General features: G+C 32.6%; 2 protein-coding genes across 5 annotated transcripts in view; one reads left to right on the plus strand and one right to left on the minus strand.

The window, feature by feature from the left end:
• The window catches only part of fdl (fused lobes), a 45,278-nt gene that overhangs the window by 9,940 nt on the left and 10,234 nt on the right, over positions 1–25,104 (minus strand). The window contains exon 1 of one of the 4 annotated variants that reach the window (XM_036378258.2): positions 5,984–6,091. The exons of the other annotated variants lie outside the window; for them this stretch is intronic. The gene's annotated coding sequence lies outside the window, so the exon portion shown is untranslated. Of the gene's footprint in view, positions 1–5,983; positions 6,092–25,104 lie in introns of those variants that run through there. 4 annotated transcript variants of the gene reach the window in all.
• On the plus strand, positions 7,595–22,356 carry s-cup (stanley-cup). The gene is made up of 4 exons (XM_036378260.2): positions 7,595–8,568; positions 10,718–11,236; positions 13,563–13,710; positions 20,629–22,356. The coding sequence occupies exons 2-4, from the start codon at positions 10,749–10,751 to the stop codon at positions 22,195–22,197; spliced, it is 2,205 nt and encodes a 734-aa protein (XP_036234153.2). The 5' UTR covers positions 7,595–8,568; positions 10,718–10,748; the 3' UTR covers positions 22,198–22,356.

The raw sequence follows: 25,104 nt of genomic DNA on the forward strand, positions 1-25,104 counted from the left end.
TGGAATTTAGAGTAAAGAATCATCCGAAATACAATTATTTGAGTGATATGAAGCATTTAGTAAGAGTCGTGAATAGTAAAAAAAAATTATTTCATAAAAACGTAGCTCGATCAAATTGTATGGCAGCTATATTCCACAGTGGTGCGATATCGGCAAATGAGCAGTTTCTTGGGGAGAAAAGGACATGTTCAAAACTTCAGATCGATATCTCAAAAACTGAGGGACTAGTTCGCGTGTATACAGCCGGACAGAAAGACGGACACACAACAGTCGGTTCTACGTAACCGGAACGGACCGGATTTTTATCCAGCCAAGGACTGTCAACTCGGCGGAATTCTGCCGTTACAACAACAACAACAGACATGGCTCTCCGACGTTTCCTTGTGTGTATTATAAACTTCGTGGGAAACTTAATCTACCCTGTTTAGCGTATAAAAAATATATAGAGCTAAGTTAGCACGATTTATATACACTGAATAATAATAAGTGTTAAGGGTGTCTACAATAATGTTATGAGAAAATATACTTAAAAGCTATACAACACGCTAACGGTTCTGCTTTATGGCTTTGATACCTATATATACACATTAGGGTGAGTAAAAAAAAAGGAATGTGTTTTAATGCTCCGAAAAATTGGTCGATATACACCTCTAAGAAAGTCTATCCAAGTATGAGCCCTTAATTGTAACGGAAGGTTTTCCGTTAAATAGTTATCTATTTTTTTTTAATTATCAAATAGAAAAATGCTTATCTTGTTACCAACTACTTGTAAAAATATTTCGTTTCATAGATTTTGTAAGAAACTGAATGCTGTATAAAAAAGTCTCAAACGATTTTTTCGTAAACATAACCGTTTAGAAGATATTAAAGGTTGAAGTTTGACTATTTAAAGGCAAATTTGTTTTTTTTTTCTTTTAAATATTATAAACGAATAAAAATAACTCATTTCAAATTATAAAGCTCATAGTCTTGTAGGAAATTTACTGTTCTATAAGTTTATTAATTAAGCGACGCTTAATGAATTTGGGACAGATAGTTAATACAAAACATATTTTGTAATAATATACATACATACATATGTTATCTGCACTATGTCTTACCTTATATTAAAATTATACATATTTTCATTAAATTTTTATTTTATTATTATTTAAATTTTTTTTGTTTATATTTAAAAACAATTTATACAAATACATATGTACAAAAATTATTTTCAATAGTGAGTAGTAATTAATATTATTATTATTTTTATTATTATTATTATTATTATTTTTATTTATATTTTTATTTTTAATATTATTATTATTACTGACGTTGTTTTTGTTTTATTTCTGCCGGCGTCTATTTAAATGACTTAAGCGCAATTTAGGGCTTTCGCGACGCACATGATTTGGCAATATTAACACACTTTTAGTTTCACTTTATTCGCCTGCATAAACCAGCTTCAGTTTTCTTTCATCACAACAAAAAAAGGCATTACAAAATATCAGACATTTCTGGCGTTGCGTTTTTCAAACATACATACACACACACACATTCGCAACAAAAAAAATAATAATAATAAAACAGCTGCAACATTTCACTCTGCTGCTCCTGTTGCCACATTAGCGCCCGTCGCACTCAACTTTGTAACAGTGAAAACTAGGAGACTAGTAAAAAAGCAACACTTCACTAGTGGCTCCATCAGTCGAAACATAAACGCACGAGGAATTTTCGCTCTTTTTTAACAAACGCGTGTATTCACTAACATCAATAGCGCGTCTGCGGCACACATACATATGCATATACAAGTATATGTATGTATAATAACGGTAAAAAATTTTAAATGTAGTATGACTCGTCAAGTTTCGAGTCCTTGCCGCTGGATGTGGTGCTAGCGAGTGCGCGCCTTATTTAACTTTGAACACAACATCGACTCAACGGCGAAGTGATGCCAGCCAGTGCTTGTCAGACATCGCGTGTAACAAAATTATTAGCACACCAAAGCGCCAAAAAACCGCACAAACACACACAAATACAAAGCGGGACAATAAAACCATAAAAACACACAGAAAAACGAAAGAAAAACGAAAACCAAAACAAAAACGAAAATTCTTGTGTTTTTCCTACAAGTGTATGCGAGTCAAAAGGCCAAATAAGATAAGTAAGTGTGTGTGTGCATATATGTGTGTATGCAATATAGTATTTAAGTATTTATAAGTGTATAAGTGTGGATTTAAGTAAAAGGCGAAGCACCAAAACACAAGCAATAAACAAAGCTCCCAGTCACAATTGAAAGTTTTCGAGTGAGGCCCAAAGTGTGGAACGCTGCAAAACCCCGGTAACAGGCTGACAGCGGCGAAATAGCAGCCGATGTCGTTATGCGAAAAGACAGCAGTAAACGAAAAGAAGAATGTTGACCTCTGTGATTTGTACGTACTAGATCAGATATAATGGTTTACCTTTTGGCAATACTAATGTTGTTGCTATGCCACTAAACTCATTTGGGTAAACCTTTCGCCAGTACAGTGCCATATATTTATAAGTATATGTATGTACGCACCATATATATGTATGTATGTATTCAGAACAATAATTTAAGCACACAAATCGGCTGCAGATTGACATAATTCAACAGTCACGACTATGAAGGTCATATTTTTATACCCGAAACGCGCAAAATTATTATAATAAATATTTATCTTGACAAGCAATAAAATTTTATTACAGTTAAAAATTATACAAAAAACAAGAAAAACTTTAACTTCGGCTGCACAGAGTAATAATACCCATCACAGGTGCAATTGCTATGGCATAAAAGAGTATTAAAAGATCGTTATCTTGATTTTGATCGGTCAGTTTGTGTGGCAGGTATATGTATGATATCGACAGTTCCGCCAAATTAGCAGCATCTGGCAGAGAAAGGCATTTGTACAAAATTTCAAACGATATCTCTAAACAGGGATTTCGTATACACAGACGGACAAACATGGCTAAATGGACTCAACTCGTCTTGCTGATCATTTATATATACTTTATAGGGTCTCCGACATTTACTTTTGGGTATTATAAACTTAGTGGCATACTTAATACCATATACCCTGTTCAGGGTATAATAATTTATAAATAAAACTCTTCAAATAACTGGTATAAATTAACAACTAAAACACGTAGTTTGTCGTTTTAGGGTAAGCACACAGTGCAGCGCGAGGCAGAGTGACGATGAAAGCAACGAAAATACCTATTGATAATACAAGGCAATATGATATTGAATATACTTGTATGTATATAAATATAAACCCATGCAACCATGAGTTATAGAAATATACATTTTTATTTCCGCTACCTCGTGCTCTACTATCCACTGGATGCCCAGACTAATTTTCACCTGATCAAAAAATATACTTGTACTATGTAATCATTTTATGAGGAAGCTTATGAGATATAAATGCTAAGCTAGTTTAATTATTCGCAGAAAGCATCGGCAATAAAAGAGTGCAATAAAAAACAAAGTACAGGTCTAGCTGTTGTCAGTCAAAATAGTCAGAATTCCTATTATTTTTTCATTATTTTTCTTAAGCCTTTCACAATAAATTTTTTGATGTACACAAACAACAAATTTTAACTTTCAGTTCTAGGAAAATGTTTGCATTTACAAAATTAGTTTTTTGAAGACATGAAGAAGCTTGGCCACATTGTGAAAAACAGAATAGCTGAGCAACGAAGACTATAATATTAAGTATTATATTAAAATTCTTAACGGCTGGCGAACACATATCTCATCATACTTTAAAAGTTGTACCTGCATGACAAAATTTCGGAACCCCGACAAAAAAAAATGTATTTAATATAAACTTCTGTAGCACTAAGCGACCTTGAGAATCGGTATATTTTATAAGCCTTTATCATCTCAAATACCCTAATCTGTATTATTGTTTCATTACACACTATTCTAATGATTTTTTTTCTTATTTGCATTAGATACGAATTTAACTCGTCACTCGGCACTACGAATTTTTAACATGAAAAGTACGCAACAATCACTACCAAATTACCGTGTAAAATTTTCGGAATCCCTACATGTTTTGAGATATGTGACAATATTATATAATAAAGAAATTGATATTTTTCGTAAGAAAAACCAATAACAACAACAAAAATAAGAGAGTGGGAGAGAGTTTACCATAAGAAGAATTAACAAAGAATGGAAGAGGTATTAAAACTGTGTACTTGTTTTCATCTTAGCGTATGGCAAAGAGAGTTCAACTCGAACTTTATGTACTTTAGAAATCAGTGACTCAAATTTTGGATTCCCCTGATGCCGGAGCTGAACTTCTAGTTAACCTACGAAAAAAGGTGTCAAGCGGTGAGAAAGAGTTTTTAGCTTAAAATTATAGCAGATCCAAAAACCAAAAAAGATATTATTACCATAGATGAATACCGGTAATGATTGAAGGACTACATAGTCAAAATTTTGATTTTTGACAAAATGGCGCTTTCAAAAACAAAAGAATGTAGACGTACATTCGAAATATATGCAAATCGATATTTTGAAATTCACAAGTTGAATTAAGTGAATTGAGTAAAATTAAGAGGTTATAATGAGGGTCTTCTGAGAACTACGAAAATGTATATTATATAAAAGAAACCGATTTTTTTTTGTTTTTAATAAATCTATTTGCTGAGAAAGTATTCAAAAAAACATACAGTTTTTAAACGGTCCACATTCGTTTCAACTTCTGTAGTATAGGGTTGCCAACACTGTACTGAATTAATTATTCTTTACTTAATAACAACCTTACAAGTATTACATTACACGTAAACATTACCTATAATATTTACTAGAAAGCAAACAGTATTCAGAATAATTTTTTACCGTTAAGGACATTAAATAACGTGTACTTGTTTATACAGGGCTTTTCAATAAGGGTGATATGATTTTTTTTTTTGCAAAAACAAACACACTAATTGTTAAGGAAATGCAAATGTTTTTTATTTATTGTGAAGTACAATCGATACAATTAACTTCGGAATATAACATCATTCAAATGGCCTCCACGACTTCTTTTGCAGAAACGAATTCGATGAACACAATTTTCGAGTACTTTTTTCACTAAATCAAATCGTATTTCATGAACCGCACGTTCAATATTGACATCTAATGATTGAAGAGAGTCTGGTTTATTGCCAAAGGCCAATGACCAATATTGTCAAGCGCAACTTCTTCCAATTGCGGCTGTAAAAATCATCGATCTATACCTCTCTCTATGACAGTAACGGTGTCAGCAGCTTCATTTTGAAAGCAGTACGGACCGATGATTCCACCAGACCAAAAACCACACCAAACTGTCAATTTAGGTGAATATAATGGTTGTTCATGAATAATTTGTGGATTTTCTTCGCACCCAAATCGACAGTTTTGTTTATTTACCAAGTACTGGTGGACGATTATTACGACCATAAAATGGCAAAAGCGCACGAAATGTTGCAATTGGTGAACGATTATTTATTGGTGAACTATATATTATTTTATGATAAAATTGTAAACATTTCTGAATACAATGAATGGCCCGAACGACACTTTGAAATCATATGATCGCTATTGGAAAACCCGTTTTTTCACGTGAATCAACCTTCTGACAGTAAACCTAAAAGCCAAATAGATTTGCAATATAGTTTGTATGTGCACATGTTACACACATGAAAACAAGATACTTTTTCAAGTAGTTAAATTTATGTGGAAAAACAATAGCAAATTGTGCTTGACGAAACTCTTTAACGGTTTCTTTGTGCGCCAACAAAAGAGAGCAGCTTAGCGTGTTTCTCTTTTGTTAGCCCAATTCGTTCTAGCAAATAATCTGTCTGCTGTTACGGTACTTCCGAACCTACACTAAAATATCGTAGTGTTATTCGGCAAACAACAAGCAAAAGCCGACACAGCAGTTTGTAAAAGCCGCAAGCGGCGGCGAGAAAGATTCGATTCGATACAGTTAAGTGTACCTACGTAGTAGCCGATTGTTATCTGCAAGAGTTGCGTGTCCTTTGCGAATGAGCCGATTGCCGATGGGAAGGTCGTTGGGTGGCGGCCGGAAATGGGTGGCCTATGCATTTATGTTGTGCATATATTTCTTATGTAGCCATGTTAGTAGAGCATATTTGCAAGCGTGTGTGGCCGAGTGTGTGTGTGTGTGTTGGGGTCTTTAGTATGCGCTGAAGGAATGTTTTTGTCTTTTGAGTATCGAAAAGTGTGGATCATTCGCAATAATATTGTTGGTGGTCGGCAGTTTTCAGTTGAACAAATGGTGGCCAAGTGTCAAGTTGTACGAATTGATTTCGATAGGTTTCGAAGTTCGTGCGAGTGAACCCTTTGTTATGACTGTGCGTGTAAATGCGGCCGCTTAAGGTTACAGTGAAAAAAATGTTTGAGTGATTCACAAGGTCGGTTACAAACAAGTTTTACGGTGTATGTAAACAATTTGTTACTTGTAATAGAATTATAAGAAAAAAAATTAAACTAACCGAAATAACCCATAAATTGAAAAAAGAAAAATAAAAGGCAAACAAATTTTTTTTTTTTTTTTTAAATTATGAAAATAAACAATTGTAATACAATAATATTTAAAAAAAATTATAATTATAATAATAACAATAGTACTTGTAGTAATATTAATAATAATAATATAAATGATAATAAAAACGATCAAATCTGTAGTCAACTTGCAACTTTTACTTTTACTACGTCTGTTACTCAAAAAAAACGGTTTCTTAACCATTCTCTCAAGAACCTTTTAGATTTTTTTAACTATTATTTAAAACCAAAAGTGTGCTTCGATTGTTGCAACTGATAAGTATATTAGATTTGAAACTTTAATAAAGTGATAGATATATATAAAGTTTGTAGATATTCTAATGTGTGCCTAATTGTAGGCAATTTTTTTACAATAACTTCTAATATCATAGTAAACAATTTAGTAAATTTAAACCAGTGTCAGTCAGCTGAATAAATTTGGACATGCCAGATAATTTTGTTCGTATTATATAATTGCTTAGAAATTGTTTTTCAAGAAAGCGCCTAAGGGTAGGCAATTTTTTTATTATTATTTTTATTTTTTAAATAATAGCTCCTATAGAAGGACTTTGTAAATTTATGTTTAGCTTTATTTAAGTTCGAAGCATAATTTACAGAAAAAAGTTGCCTACATTTCGGATGAAGTTGTGAAGTTTGACAATCTACGTAAAAGAACCGCTGGTTATCAAATAAACTAAAGTTATATATTTTGAGCTTTATGACACAAGTTTGACTGACATATAACATGATGCAGCAGTAATGCATCGGTATTTTTTTTTTTTTTTGAAAAATTTTAACCTAAAAGAAGATTTTTTCTAGGAGGTGCAGAAAACTAAATGCTGTTTTTAAAAGTTTCTCGTGGAAAAAATTAAAAAAAAAATCACAACGAACAAAAAGAAAAATTACAATATTTTTAAGCTTGAGAAGCATTTTTTATAAAGTACGTGACAATATAAAATTAAACTCAATTGAAAAAAAGTTAAATTGGAACATCTATTCATAAGTTGAATAAAAACACATATTTAACTCAAACTCAACTTATTAAAAATTAAATTAGGGTACGCTGACGTCGAGTCCTGTATTAAATATTAATAATTAAAAATTTTTTTCCCCGCTAAATAGTTTACTTTAACACAAAATCAGGTGCCATAAGTAGATTCTTAGGTACATCAAAAAGTTACTATACAAAAAAGACAACACTTTACAAACACACCGCTAATGTGTGCAATCAACTGATGCATAGTATTATTTGTAATATTGGACCGTTATTTAGAACAGCAAAATCGTCCCACAAACGGATAGTGGGAGTGTAAACGACGCACGAGCGCAATGCAGGTGGCAGGAGCCTTAGGAATATGTAAATACAAGCACACATATATTCTCACCTTCGTCGTGCTTGTATTAGTTTCGTAACTGCCAATCGTGCTAGACTAGACTAGACTCGCTAGCACGTACTCTTTATCCTGTCCGACTAGTTTGGTAAATGTGAGCGAGCTGCGTAGTCGTGATGGACGACAGAAGAAAATCGTTATTTGAAAAGCGTTTAACACAATGTAACTGTCAGTGAGCAAAGCAAGAGATTTCCAATTAACACTCAAGTAATCACAGTTGAAATTAGCGTTAAAGTGTCAACGTCTTTAATAGAAAAAGTGGTAATAATTGTGAATCAAAGCAAGTAGTAAGGATAATTCACTTCATCTGTATCCAATTAAATTGAAACTAATAACCATGAGTGTGGCGATTACTTTGTAAATCGGTGAACTAATCGATGACTCTAACTTTTGTGTGTGTGTGATTTAATCACCTAAAAGGGTTTTGTAATAATTCAGTGAAAGGATTTGTTACATGCCACAGGAATTATCTGTGGTTATGTTAAATGTTTTTTAATAATACTTACAAGAATTAAAATTTATTAGTTTACGAGACTATAATTCAATTAATGAAGTAATTATAGACAAAACTGGTAGATTAAATTAAAAAAATAAAATGTTATGTAACTTTGAATAAATACTAAGAGTAAAGTGAAAATAAAATCGATTTAAATATTAAACAGTAAATGCTAGGAGTTAAAATTAAATTTTCGAAATTTTAGATGTTTTGTTTTGTTTGCAGAATTTTTTGTTTTCATTATTTATATTTTTGTTGTCTTAAAAATCGATTCGAACTTGGAATTTTATATATTCGCACAACATAACCTTAAAACAAACCTTTATTGTCAATTATTTTAAATTTTTATATTAAATAATTTACCATATAATTATTTATATTTAAATTTTTTTTCATTTAAACCAGAGAAGTTTATCGGAAACTAGAGTCTATGTATATACCACCTTTTAGATACTCATATTTTTTTCAATGCCATTCTAAATGTATGCTTCTATAATATTTATTTTTGGTAAAAAAAAATTTAATAAAAAGGAGAAAATACTTTGCCTACAATCAGGCGAATTTAAAATTATAAAAATTATATCAGGAAAAATTAATTGATACCGCTGTAAATTCATATCGAACTTCAAACACAAAACAAAATTTTGAATATTTATAATTGTGAGCTTAAAAAATATTCAAAAACATTGAATATGTACATACCAATGTGTACTCAGATCTGAGAAACCATTTCAGAAAGGTATTGAAGTGTTCTACACGACGTATGAGTAACATTAATTATTAACTTTCAAGATAACGCACAGTTTTTGAGTAAAGCTTCAAAAAATACGACCTCATTATAATGATGAGATAATGAGTTGATTTCACAGCGACTTAAAAATTCTACAAATATATGGCATTTGTAGAATTGCTGCCAGGTTAATCATATTTGGGGCGCATAAGAATACAATACCGTCTAAGTTACATAGACACTAGACAGTCGCTAGTATTTTCTAGCTAGATTGATATCTGCTTTTGTGCTTTATAAAGGTTATCAGCTACACTTGTCTAATACAATTTTGAAGTTTAATCTTGAAACTAAAAGAAAGCTTCCATCTATGGCGTTATTAGGAAAATAATAATGAACAAAGCCCTCTGCACCCAACCTAACAATAATTTTGTAAATCCCTTATCATATTTGTGATATAAAATAAAAAATGGTGAAGGTTTTTAAATTCAGCGGAAAAATGTGTCTTAATGAAGTGTAAGCAATATTGCGGGTTTGAAAGTAAGTTCTTAAAAATTTTGGCAATATAGCAAAGAGATAGCAATGCCATATTATGGATCTTATGAATTATGGTGAGATCTTAAATGACATTCACTTAGAACTTGCAAATTAGTAAAGTAACTTTTGATGAGAGAATATCTCAGCTAAGATTTTTGATTACTGTACTAAGTAACGACTGACTGACCAGAAATTGTGCCGGGAATATCGAACATATAGAAATTTAAAATGAAACGTTATTATAACCTGAACAGGGTATATTAAATTAGCTACGAGTTTTGAAACAGCCATAAGCAATCCTCTAAAAATATATAAATATTTATATAAATGATCCTCGAAGCGAGCTGAGTCGATTTAGCTAAGTCTGTTTTGCTGATGTCGGCCCGTCTGTCTGTCCGTCTGTATATACACGAAATAGTTTTTGAGACATCGATCTGAAATTTAGCACACGTACTTTTTTCCCCAAGAAGCTGCTTATTTGTCGGAAACGCCAATATCAGATTACTATAAGTTGAAGCTGCCATACAAACTGATCGATCAAAATCAAATCCTTGTATGGAAAACTTTTTTATTTGACTAGGTATCTTCACTAAATTTGGCATATATCATTATCCAAGGTCACGCTACAGTCTTCGAACAAACTGTTTAGTCCGATCTATAACATATAGCTGCCATACAAACTGATCGATCAAAATTAAAATAAAGATCTTTTTAAACAATTTTATGCTATAAAAAATTCATTTGTGAAAGATATAAGGTAAGCTTCGTGCAGCCGAAGTTAACGTTTTTTCTTTTTAATTTTCGTTTTTGTTATGTTACACGAAAACTTATATATAAATATTATTATCTCTTTAGTGTTTTCTTAAGTACTGTGCACTGTGCTTTAACTACCAGAGACAATTCATATACCCAACAACTCAACTAAATGTAAATGTAAACAAAAACCCGCAAATATTATATCCGATTTACGTCAGAAAAATATAATCACTTCTTGCAAAACAATTTTTTTAACTCTCTAGTTTGGCGTAAATCCAATAACAAAGAGTCTCGATGATGTCCTTAAAACGTTTAGCAATAATTGCACCGTTAACGTTCATGCACAATAAGCACAACAATACTTCAAATGTGGTTAATATAACAACAACACCACCAGCTGCAACAACAAATGTCCAACAGAAAAGTGCAAAAGAAAGCACAGCAACAACAAATGTTGACTTTAAGCAAACACAAATAACAACAACCACAATAACAACTGGTAACAACAAACAAAATAATAAGCATCAAATTATCGACGATGTTAGTTACACCGATGAAAGCGCCGCTGGCAATAGCAGCGATGACAGCAATGAAACATACACGAGTATAATTAACACATACGCGGATGGCGGCAACGGATTGCAAACGATACGCGCCAGTTTCGGCGTAAACGGTCTCTTCGGCCACAGTCCAGGTGGCATTAGCAGCGGTGGCAATATCGGCGGTGGCCATCAGACATATCCTCACACAATTAATGGAAATGCCAATTTACTGTTATGCGGGTGAGTTAGTGGAAATTCACAGTTATTAATTACGCACATACACACATATGCATGTACATTATGATATATAAACTTAATTGCAAACGAAGAATGTTACACCAAGCAAACCGACGTACATATGTTCTTTTAGGCTTAAAATTTACACCAACAACTTAAGCGATCATTCGATTATTTTTGAAATGTGCAAATTTAAATCTTTCAATAGTTATAAAAATTCTGTAAATTTAATTTACTTATTGACAACTTTTTATAACTGTTAATTTTTTTATTGTGTTCTGAAAGTAAATAAAGTTTTTAGAAAGCGATTTCGATTTTGAAATTTGAAATAGCGACATTAAAATTGTCATAGAAAATATGTGCAGAGAGGTATCGAAAATAGTCGATAAATTACCTTTTGGTAAATGCGGGATTTTTAAACTTTTATTATTTCAATAAGTGACAGGATTTTACGTTTTTTTAATTCATTTTTAATTTTTTTTTTAGTTTAAGTTTTAACTTCTGCCGTTCGAATCTTCAAGCGACCGCATTCAATACATTTTAGCGGATAATATTAATAATTCTCATGGCATGCATATTATGTCCAAAGTAGCTTATCGTGATTTCACTACCTACCAAATAAATAGTTTACCCGTACTCCCTGCGGCCCCCTAACCGCACGGAGCACAATTGTTTCATTCACGGCGCAAGCGTCGAAACGTCATTTGCAATGAATGTTCTCTTGGTGAAGACACCGATTTTGAAGAAAACAAGACCTAAGATGATGGTTATTTTAATTATTTAATCTCATGAATTTAAAAAAAATTTAAAGATATTGATTAATTAGTGGTTTATTTCTTTGATATATCCAATAGGTCTTTTGGGTTACGCGCGACAAATCATATATTGTCATTAATACAAAATACGTTCTTTAAAATATTTTTAAGCATATTTTAAAGTTATTTAAAAATTTAATTTTGAGCATTATTTATTCGCTCGATAATTTTAGAAAATATTTTTCGATAAAGATATTAGATTTTTTTATTTGAGGTAATAATTTAGAACTCACACTAATCATAATGCCACTATTTTTAAAGCTATTTTGAAATTTACATAAATTCTTTCGACCATTTCAAGGCAAGATTTAAATTAATTACATTTTTTTTCGATAAAATACGTTTAAATAATATATCGTTTACGAAAAAAAATTTTGTTTCGTTGAAATATATTTTTTCGATAAAATTTTCAATTTTAGGTAAAATATAGATTTTTTCGATAAGATATGTTTTTTTGATATGTATAATATCTTTTTTTCGCTAAAATATTTTCTTTATCGATAAAATCTTTTTTTACCAAATGCGATTTATTTGATGTCAATTGATCGATTGATACAATGTTTTTTTATTCCCAAAAATCGCCGTTTTTTAGGCTGTATCACAATTTAAAAAAAAGACATTAGGAAAAATTTTTTAAAAAATTAAAAAAGAAACATATAAATATTTACAATATTGTTTGAGTAAATACGAAATATTATTCTGCTTATGCTTATGTATGTGTATATATATGAGTATGTAATATTCAATTTAGTACATTTTTCGCTAAATTACACAGTTTTATGACCATAATAATGGTCCGCTAAACCAATAATGATACTGTAACAATAGCAATATTTAACTGTTTCAATTACATATATAAGCGCACATACATACAATACATTCATATAAATTCATCACGTGTCTACAAACCTAACTGTCATTGTAACAATGCAATTATTTTTGGTATAATTTCTCTTGAAATGAAAAATGTATCCAATATCTTTATACTAAAGTACAATAAATTAAATTTTGTTACATATTCATATATGTACATATTATTAGGAATATAAATAAGTTGCCTGTCAAATGCGATTGACACAAAGTGAAACAAAAGTCACGCGAACACGCGCGCCACTCTCGCGCTGGTCACTCTATTGATTTTACGTATATAATATTTATTGAAAACAAAAGAAGTGCATAAGTGAGAAATAATGCTAATTCAGAAACCATTTCAAATGCTCGCATAAATTTCTCATTTTTTCGACACCCACGTTGAGGTTATTTATAGCGAACGAAACCCACATACAATATTTAATATATCAAAAACTTCTTCGATAAAAAAATATCCGTCACTTCGTCATATCAAGTCAATGACGTCACAGCTTGCATATTCATTAGATTAACAGCTTTAACATAAAAAAACCGAAATAACTGTATTTCTTGCTTTAATAATAATATAGCCTACTTCTTCTTCTACATTTTTGCCATTTTCTCCATTTTATTTATATTTGTTTGTATTTGACCTTTTCTTGCAGCGCCATGCTGTCAGTGGTTACCACCATTTTATGCGTTGTTTGTTATTGTTGCCATCGCAACATAAAGAAGCGCACCGAAGCGGCATATCGCCAACAACACCAATGGCTGGAAAGTGATCCCAATATGGAAATATATAGTGTGGAGCAGGTAAGTTGCCACTTAAATGCTTTAATGAGGGGTAGAGCTTTTTTAATTGGGTATTAGGAGACTTTGCCGCGTGAAATAGATAGGTTAACCTAAACCATTTTGTAATCATTAGCACCTACGTTGGTTTAATGATTCGAAATACGTTCTATCACTTTGTGAGCCCTGGCTGCGAATTCTGGTTCGACCAAAACAAAACAAATCGGTTTAAGTTTTAATAGATAATTAAATGCTTTCATAGATATTCTTACCCAAACAAAAATTAGTTACCCTCAAAATTTGTAATTTGGAAACTATTCAAAAAAAAAAAAAAAACATGAAATCATTTTAAGCCCTGAAGAAATCATTTCAAAAGCTAATCATGATTAATGTGGACTAAAGTGTTTGGTTTTGTTAGCAGCTCTGCTTAAACTAGGTTTCGGTATTATCATCACCCACACTCCAGTGTCTCCTGCTTCCCTTAAAGCCGCTATCATTTATTTCCAAACTTGAAAAAAAAATGTGAGTGAAAATCTCCAAACGATGAAAAAGTGAACCATACAGTTTTAATTCATTTTAGGACCGACACAAGACACTTTTTCAAAGTATACACAAACTAATTCCTCCCTGACAAAATGTAAACAATAAGCCTCCAGAAATGGTAATAATAGACCAACATATCGAGGCAAATAAATCAAATTTTGCAAAAAAAAAATAAAATTAATAACCATTACAATAATTCGTATACTGCTGTACAAAAAACTCTAAAAGCTACATATTTTTGAGTGAGGTATTAGGTTATATAACATATCCCTGACACACAACTAGAACTAAAAACAAGTTCTTTGTGTTGCCAGATAAGCTCTGAAGTTAGATTCCACAACTCAACAAAGCGCCTAAAACCCACCACAGATATACTTAAGTAATTCATTCCGATTCCGGAAAGTTCAGCTAGATGGCGTAAGGTCAGATCCATGATGCTTCATCCTGTGTAAATCCTTACCGTGCGATGTGTCAATTAAACAATAACTGATGAAAAATCTACAACTACAGAGCGACGCAAACGACTACTTAAGAGTTACCTAGAGCCGAAACAAAATTACCTCTTCAGTTTTTGCTGTGACAAGACACCCATATTACTTTTATCGTGAAGTAGTTCGATGACAGACTGAAGTATACCCGAACAGTAATTATTTATTATGTGCATACTTACATATACATATATATTAGGGTGTTCGTTATTTCCAAGTTAACACTTTTTTGCAAACACTCCCTTAAATTTCAGTTCAGGATCCAACGTAAACAAGCTCTTTACTTTCAAACCTTAATCATTTTTCCCTCATCGGACACGTTGGACATCGGATTTATTTTAACTTTTGCAATAATTTTTTTATCTACAAAGCAAATAATTATATAAATTTAAAAAAGGAATATTCTAACATAAAACTTTCCACCATACAAAAATGATCTTAATAATTGCTATAAATTGTTTAACTGTAATTAAATTGTTATACAACAAATGTTCTGGGAATTCGTATAGTACACCTTGTCGTATGAGCAACCCAGAATGTATAAATCACAGCATGAATGCTCATTATGTATCATTTGATGTATAACTTTAACTGCGTATAACTTTTAAATCAATGTTTTTATGGAAAAAATATGTAGAGCGGAAAATTTTTTATTGGAATATTGCTTTTTCAAAGTTGTTGATTTACTTGTTTAACGCAAAATGTCAAAAAAAATTAAAAGGTATATACATGGTTTTATCAAGTATATACAGAAATATTGGTATATACATGGGAAAATAAATTTTATTAACTTGAAAATAAAGAGCTGGTTTACGTTGGATCCTTTTTTAGGGCAAAAAGTGAAACTTCAGGGAATACAAGAAGAGAATCAACGTGAGAACGAACACCCTAATATGTATATATACAAAAGTGAAACTATTATTGATCGTTCACATATGGTATATTTTTGTTTTATGGGCATATATTACACTGTTACTAAATTGCTTATTTTTATTACTCAAAGGTAAAGTAATCAATATTAGAAGTTGAGATATTAAAATAATGTGAATATGTGTGGAAGTAAGTGAGGCATGTAAATAATTTCGGCTAGTGTGCAGTGGAAAGGAAAAGGTGATGCCTTAAAATAGTTGGCAATACGAGGGCAGTTGGATAAGTCGCTAGAAAGTTGTTAATGAGGTTATATCCAATTGAAAGTCAGAAAAATCGTATTTTTTATGTAATTTTTTTTTATTTTGTGAAGGGGTATGTTATTTAGTAAACATTTAGAGAATTTAATTTACTTTAATAATACGCTATTTTTACTTTAATAATTGCTTTACTTTAATAATTTTGTGCTAGGAATTTGCCGAAGTCCAAAAACAAAAAAAAAAAACTATTATAACAATATATGAATACAGGCAACTTTATTTATTAAATTAATATGATGACAAAATACTGGCTTCCCAAAAAAAATAGTGGTTTTTTGTGACAAAATTTACTCGTATACTTCAGGGCGGCTTGAAAAATCGAAATTACTATTAAAAATCTTATTTACAAGTATTCGACGATTACCTGACAAATATCTCTAGAAGATCCGGCTAAAATAGAATATTTCTTACCGATTTTGAAAACAGCGTTGCAAATAAACGCGTTTAAAGTTATGGAGGCTACATTCCTTACATAAGCAAAAAAAAATCTACTTGAGAAAAACCCTTAATTTGAAGATATTTCGGCGAGTACTGCAGCCAAAAGCGTTTTTGACTTGTCGTGTATTTGTTTGGTATAAAATAATTGGAATAAACTGGTGTTGTTGCTTGTTGAAGTGATTCACTGACTTATTAAACTGTTCTCGTAGTTAGGCCTCAACTAGCCAGTAAAACCCCCAAACAAATGTACATACATTCGCTGCACCAGTGTGTTCTGTTTAATAATAGCTCTAATCATCAAAAAATATGTTATCAATACTCACTTCATATGCATGGATTTAAGCATAGAATTTGACAGGACACTGGTCACTTACAAAATTAGGCATGTTGATTAGCAGATAATGTCCTGGAAGTAATTAGGAGTAACTCAACGTAAATATTTTATATACTTTGCTCTACTTTATATGTATATTATATTTTTAAGAAAGCTATAGGAAATTTTACTCTGCAATAATCAGTGCCAGAAAAAGTACAATTGTACTCTACTTATTGAAGTGAATCATTATAAATAGTCTCTTTCACGCAACACCAATCCATTCAGACATATTTCCTTTTAGCTTAATGTGACTTTACGACTGTCCACCGCACTAACGTGTCATCATTTTTCACCGTTTTACTTTAGTCAGCGTAAAATGTTGAAATAGCGTTTCTTACAAACCACTACATTAAATCAAGCGATATCTTGTAAGTTGACTTGTCGTTCTCCGACTTTATTGATAATACGTATCTGCTAAGTAAACATAATTAAGTTTTATGCGACGTTTTTGTTTGCTTTTGCCTTTGCCTTTAAAGGCGGCATTACAGCAACACCAGTTGCTGTGATAAGTTTTTGGGTTAAATGGGACATTTGACATCGTTAAATCAGTAAATTAATAGCAAGTATTGTAATATAGGGCACTTGCTTTTTTGATGTTTACTTAACGTACACACAACTGTAACAACACGGATACATACGTATACACTGTAAGTTCCATATGACAACACTAGATTGAAATCGATTGAGATATGATACCATGTTGAATAAAGTTGAAATGAGTGAGGAAATTATTAGTAAGAATTGGAGAGTTTGAACGATTAATTGAAATTCTGAAATTTGTGGAGAATAAGTTTCAAATTAAAGCGTGAAAGTTATAAAAAAATAAAAAATAAAACAAAAAAATAATAGTAAAAGGAAACTCATTGGGAAAGTAAGAGAATATAACCAAAATTAAATGGAAAGCAAGAAATAACGTTAACCTCAGTTGCATCGCAGCTGGCATACTCTTCACAAATAAAAAAAAAATCCATACAAGAACTTAATTTTTATCGGTCATTTTGCATGGCAGATATAGGCTTCAAAAGCCTGATCTGAAAAATGTGTTCGGATATTGAAGCATTGCCTTGGATAATAATTCATGCAAAATTTCGTGAAGATATCTTGTCAAATAAAAAAGTTTTCTATACAAGAACTAGATTCCGATCGCTCAGTTTGTATGGCAGCTATACGCTATAGCGACTAGTATAGCGATGTCGGTAGTTGCGACAAATGAGTAGCTTTTCGGGGGACAAGGATGTTTGCAACATTTCTGAGCGATATCTCAAAACTGGGACTAGTTCGCGTATATATAGACAGACGGGCATAGCTAAATCAACTCAGCTCGTCACGCTGATTATTTGTATATATATAGGGTCTCCGACGTTTCCTTCTGTATATTCTGTTTATGGTACAAAAATTTATTTGCAATCTGCGAATGTGTAATTTCGTGAAATAAAAAGAATTTTTGTAAAAGAAAAAAATAAAAAAAATACAAATTTGATTATTTGAATTTTTCCCATCAATTTGGAGGTTATGTGAAAATAGTAGTCGATTTTTTCATCAGCCTTAACTTTGCCACTTAACAATGTTAACTAACACTTGTAGTTTTTCTGAAAATCGAGTTAAGCCGTTTTTTACGCTTAAGGTCTCATACGCCTCAGATCGCCCGTAAATTGTTTTTTCTTTCATTTTTATTATATTTTCTTCATTTCTAATAGCGTTTGGCCTACTATTTTACTGTTTTTTACCATTTTCAAAGGCTTCAGCCCTGGTCTAGACTGTCTATGGCTTAGAAACCGCCATATCAAAAATTGTTTAGGAATTTCAACTAGGATACAAAGGATACAAAAATTTTAAATAGAATAAATTTTAATCCAAAAATGTGTTTTTAAAGTTTACGCAAATTTTTTACACCTTTTGCAGTGTAGCTTGTTATAAGAGAAGTTGAAGAAAATTTTCGCGATATTATTCTCAACATTTTCTATGAAATGTTTTTTGCTGGTGCAACAACAACAACGCAGTCAGTTTGGAAAAATCGTAAAATCCAATGCCAAATCACTTTAGTGTAATGTATATAGTTGTTGTATATGAGTAAATATTTTTGTAAATTATGGAAATACTTCCAGTAATTGAAAGAGTTCAGTCTCTTGGAGGAAAATAAAAATAAACAATATTCTATATACAACAGTCATGGGACACCAGGGCGTATGAGTAACAAAATTTGCAACGATCTCATATAAGCGCATATATTTTAGTTTATGAATGTAAATACATGTTTTTCATACATATATATTTAGTCCTGTATAAATGTGTATGTGTATAAAAAGTAATGGAGTAATTGTTTCGATGTAGGTCTGAAATTATTCGGTTGATTGATGGTCATACTTCTGAAAATATGTGATAATTTCACAAGGTATTTGGGATTCGAGTATTTAGGTTACTCAGGCATGATTAATAACATATAGATTAATTTATGGTACATGTACATAATGAATGGACATTAAATATAGTAATAGAGTATACTATAGTAAAAAATAGTTTTTTCATATGTCATATAAATAATAATAAAAAATTATATAAAAACAACATATTAAAACAAAATTAATTGAATAATTGAAAGCAGTTATTATTTACCAACAAAATTTTGTATACCTAATACACTATATTTTTTTTATTTTTAATATATTTTATTTTTCGAAATTCTTTTTTATAGGCAAATGCAAAAGCTGAACTAAAGCATTTGACATTCCATGTATTTAATATTCATTCATAAATAATATTAGTATTAAATTAAGAGTAGGCAAGTAATAGATGTGTATACCTATACTATACAAAAAATATACACATATTTAATAAATCAATAGTTGAGTTTTCCTCTAAAAAGTCAAAGGATTATTTAGATTTGAATACGCTGCATTAACTAGTAAAAATAAGTAGAAAAATTTAAAAAATAATCAACAATGTTAAACATCGCTTCAAATAAGTGTAAGCACCTTTTGAATATTTACCAATCTAGCGCACTGCTATTAATATTTACTCATTCACAACCAATGAAAGTGTAGAGTTAGGTTTTTGTTTGTCAAATAACAAGACATAAGGAAGCCAATATTTGTCTAATGTTCATGCTATACTTTATTGTGTGCTTCTTCACTTTTCGCTTGCTCAGTAAGTGTGTAGTAACAAGATAAAATGTTAACTTCGGATCCACCGAAGCTATAATACTCTTCAAATGTGAATTTTTATAACATAAAAGGGTATAAAAACATCTTTATCTTGATTTTTATCGGTCACTGTGTCCGGAGATTGTAGCATTGTCTTGGACTATATAACATGCCGAGTTTCGTGAAGATAGCTTATCAAATAAAAAGTTTTCCATACAAGAACTTGATTTAGAACGTTGAGCTTATATCGCAGCCATTGCTATATTGGTCCGATATGGGTGGTTCTGACAAATGAGCAACTTCTTGGGTAGAAAATAACCTACGCAAATTTTCAGATTGATATCTCAAACTCTGAGGGACTAGTTCGCGTATATACAGACGGGTGGACCCACGGACAGGCACCCTCTTCACGGTAATCATTTATATACATATATACGTATAGTTTATAGGGACTCCGAATTTACACTAGGGTGTTACAAACTTCGCGCAAATTTAATGTACTAGGTTGAGAGAGTTAGAGAAACTTGGAATTAAACTATAATTATAAATTATAAAAAACAATCATGAATAAAACTTCACATTTTTTATAATTTTGAAAACCGAATTTTAACTGACTCTCAAAAGAATGCGTAGCATTTTAACTGGTCGAGAACTAGTCTTCAACAGACTGGTTGCATTTGTAGTTGTAACAACAGTTTAGGGAAAGTCATGCGAGATATATATGCCTTGAACTCCGATAACTTAACTATGTTAATTTTACGCCTTTACAGAGCTATGAAACCTCCGGCCTATTTTTGGGTGAGTCTAGCGACGGTTTCACCACCTTGGCGACACTACATCACGAGCCGCCACCTTCGTATGATGCTGTGGTGGCCATGCAGGAGCAACAGTTGCTGCAACACCAACTCTACCAACAACAATGCCAGCAACAGCACCAACAGCCAATGCATTTACAACACAGTTCCCCGCCGCCAGGCTATCGTTCTACGCTCACCGTCAACGACATGCCAACACCAACAATATCCGCGTCGGCCGCAACCAGCAACATGGCCATAGATACGCTAAACAACGACAGCAACGGCAATTTGAGCAACAGTTGCAACATCAGCATCAGCGGCAACAGCATTGGCGGCAATAGCTGCAGCAATTTCTTTGCCTGTGGCAAACCTACTGCGTTGAGTAATAGATATAACAACAACAGCAACAGTGCGGCCTTTTTCAACATGAAGAAAGCGTTGAATGCACAGTCATGCTGCTCGTTGCAACGTGCCGAGGTCGAGAATATGTGGAACGCTGCCGCGGCTGCAGTGGCGGTGCGCGCCTCACATGCCACATCCTCGCCCTGTGGTGCCGCCAGTCTGACAGCGGACAATGCAGTCGGTAGTAGCAACGGCAGCAACAACAACAACAGCCGCAGTCACATATCACCGATGTTGCTGGCGCGCAAATCATTGCCGCTGCCATTGACGTTGCCCGCGAAATTCACAGCGAAATCGGGCGCACGTCGTTACCTCGCACATCACAGCACTTATTATCGTCGCGGTTGCCCACTATGTGGCAAATTTCGTTACGATGTCGATGATGCGCTCACACTGTCAGTGGAGAGTGGATTGGACGAACCCACAAACACTTCAACATCAACAGCGGCAGCAGGGTGTGCGGTGGCGGCAGTATGTGCTAATGACAATGTAGGTGAAGTAAGCGGCAGTCGGGATTTGAGGTTAGGTGACAGCTGTCAGCAGCTAACTGCGTTAGACGATGTGATTTTGAAGGAAGGCAGGGGCGGATGTGAACGCCGATTGGCCGCAAGAGGAGCAGATGCGTTGGATCATGAACAGTTAGATAAATGTGCGTGTGTCGTCAATATTTTAGAATCCCCAACCACTGTTATTATTGATAGCGATTGCAATGACAAGAATAACAACAACAGCATCGTACCAATTAATGCCGCAAACAACCTGAAAGCGCAATCTAATGAATTGCACGACGAAACAACTGTTGAAAATACAACAGAAATGATCGATCAGAATGCAAATGGTCGGGAAGTGACTGAGAATGAAAGCGCGGTCGCAGCTCAGAGCATGGAGATGACCGAAAATGCGAATTTTGAAGTTGTTGGTGCAACCAACACTTGCAGCACATCAAATGCTGACAGCGAGGCAACCACAAACACTACCCCGGATGATGTTTCGTCGCCGAACTCACCGGAGCATAATACTTTGGATGTTCTTAATGCCAATAGTGGCATAATTAGAGTCGATATGAGCAAGGTCATCGATCAGACAGGGTTACCCACCTATGAAGCAGCCGCAAAGCTGGAATCAAGTGGATATGTGTGAACTTATTGACGCTCTTAGTGAAAAGATAGATGTGCTTTATTAGTTTTAATTGCGAAAGAGTCAAAATGTATTTTATAGTCGCTAAAAGTGCATGCGATTTATTAAATACACAGTACATATATAGCATAAAATATCGTAAAAATATAGAAAAAATTATATGCAAACAAGCAAAGTCGATCATTTATTAATTTTTATTAAAATATACGTATTGAGAACAATACCCGAGCAATTTGGGTCGATATTTTATTAATCTAGAATCGACATTAAGTATTCGAAATGAATGAAAGAGTACATGCAATCCGTAGCAAGTGTCTAATACCGATAACGAGTACTAGAAATCGATAAATATGTCTATAAATTCTGAAACAATCAATAACTAATATTTAAACTCGATAATGAGTGCACGAAATCGATAAAGTGTAAAATGTAGTTTCTACAGTAAATATCTAAAGCCCATAATTAGCATGCCAAATAGATACATTTTTCCGATAAAATTTGGGTTTTCTTTCTTAATCGAAAGGAGCGCATGCAGCCGATAATAGTATTTAAATTCGATAATAAGTATTCGAAATCAATACAGAATAGATGCAATCGGTAGCAAATATCTAAAATAATTTAAATCGATAAACTCAAAAAATCGATAACTACGATCAAGACTCGATAATGAGTGCCCAAAATTGATAAAGTGTAAGTCTAGAGTAAATATCTAAAGCCTATAAGTAATCGATAAATTGTTTCGATAAAATTCGGATCGCTATCGCAACCGATACAAACTGAAATCGATATCAAGCATTCGAAATCGATAAAGAGCACATACGATCAGGGCATTCAGTTGGTACCAAGAATATAAAATCGATAGCAGGTACTTGAAAACGGTAACATAGGTATATCATAAATTCTAAAATATTAACACAATCGATAACGAATATTTAAAATCAATAATGAGTACTCAAAATCGATCAAGTGTAACGATATGTCAATAATTTATTTCAATTGCTTCGATAATTATATTTGAGAAGAAAGTGGTTTGGAAATTTCGAAAACTCCAAAATTTCTCTTGTTCAGCCTACCCTCAAAAGCATAATTTAGGAAAACTTTTGAATGAGTACACAGGGTTGTTGATGCATCGTTATAGAAATACTAAGACTTGGCATAAAGCTGGTCTGTATCTACGTTTAAGTATACATATATTTATGTATTTATATAAATATGTATGTATGTATTAATGTAGACATGTACGATGTCATATTGATTTTCTTTAATCGCCAAGCTTGAATGGAAGACAATCGATAATGCCGATATCTGCCACACTTTTAAAAATGGAAAAATGCAACCCATAATTACCGTTTGCTTTTGATGTATTTATTTACATGTGCAGTGCCGCACAAGCGTTTATTTGTTAAGTGTAGCGTGTATTGAGGATTAGCGCTGGCGCATGAAGACTGTCAACTAATGATATTGAGTAAACAAATAGGAATATGCTTGTACATATATCTACATATATGTAAATACATAGTACACGTACCTAAACACATACATACAAGTATATAGGTATGTGTGACCATGCAGCACGTGTTGGTTGTTCTTGGTCGGTTTGCGTGTCAGCTGTCACACTAAGCGGCACAGTGGGTGGCATCTACTGAGAGGGTCACTCGAGTAAGTGTACACATAAGGAGATACAGGGTGGTACAGTCGAATTCAACTTACAAGAAAACAGGTGTGATTATTGTGAAGGTTTTTTGTTATTATAGTAAGTAAATAATATATACTTATATCTTTCGCGGAAAGTAACTTCAATTTAACAGGTGATCTAAGTAGTTAGTAGCCTTTTTTGACAGATCAAGCATGAGTCGTGTGAAGCTGTCATGTTATTTTTGTTCAGTATTGTTTGGCATTTAATCATGGCAAGACTTACGTTTACAAATCGTTCAACTTTATTACGAAAATTCACGTGTAATGAATATGTTTCGAGCGCCTCGCTTATGGTTAACTTATGGTCAACATAATCGGCCTACTGAGCGTACTATTTGCAACACCAACACCCGTCTTGAGACCCAGCATTCATTATTGGATAATATTCGACCGAATAGACCACGTCCAGCACGCTGTAAAGAAAATATAGTAGCCGTAGCTGAGAGTATACACGAAGACTGTGGAGAGTCGATTCGGCGCTGTGCACAGCAATTCGGATTGACGCATGGAACGACTTGGTGCACTTTACGTCGAGATCTTAAATTAAAAGAGTGCAAAAAACAGTTTGTGCAAGAACTGAAACTGCTCGACTTTCCCAAGCGACTTCGCTCTATGGGCTCTGGAAAAGTTCCAAGAAGATCCGACGTTTTCGAACCAAATTTTGTTCAGCGATGAGGAACATTTGTGGCTCAATGGGTATGTCATCAAACTATATATATATACATAATTTGAGAATTTTCTGTAATAAACTATTCCTGGTCTAGATTTCAAGATCAAAACGAAACTTTTAAGACGTCAGCACATTATTTATATAAACTTTGAAAATAGAGATAACAACAGCACTAAAACCAAATCAATTTTGTATTATATAATGCGAATAAAGGATTAAAAAGGAGCTAAAACAAAGCTAAGAATATTTAAAAAAATAATTTAATTGACATTCAAGCGACGGATTGAGCATTTAATTATTTTCAATCAGAACATTTTATTTCCCTTCAAAACATTAAGCTGCAACACACTGAAAAAATTCACAACAACCTTGAAACACCCTATATCTATTTTATAGCATATTAAATTGGTCAAGGCGTGTGAAGCAGCGCCTTGCGTGTTTATAGATTGTCCGACACAATGCGACCATGATGTGTATATTTACATTTGTACTACTGTAAAAGGAACCACAAATCTAATTCGCTTCATTTGCATGCCATCTGCATA

This window comes from Bactrocera oleae, chromosome 4 (assembly GCF_042242935.1).
Source record: "Bactrocera oleae isolate idBacOlea1 chromosome 4, idBacOlea1, whole genome shotgun sequence".
Classification (NCBI taxonomy): Eukaryota; Metazoa; Arthropoda; class Insecta; order Diptera; family Tephritidae; genus Bactrocera; species Bactrocera oleae.

Bases quoted from the DNA above. Each gene is read 5' to 3' on its own strand.
- s-cup (XM_036378260.2), top strand. From the start codon at position 10,749: ATGATGTCCTTAAAACGTTTAGCAATAATTGCACCGTTAACGTTCATG. The intron at 11,237-13,562 runs GTGAGTTAGTGG...CTTTTCTTGCAG, and splicing joins GCCAATTTACTGTTATGCGG to CGCCATGCTGTCAGTGGTTA. The intron at 13,711-20,628 runs GTAAGTTGCCAC...ACGCCTTTACAG, and splicing joins AAATATATAGTGTGGAGCAG to AGCTATGAAACCTCCGGCCT.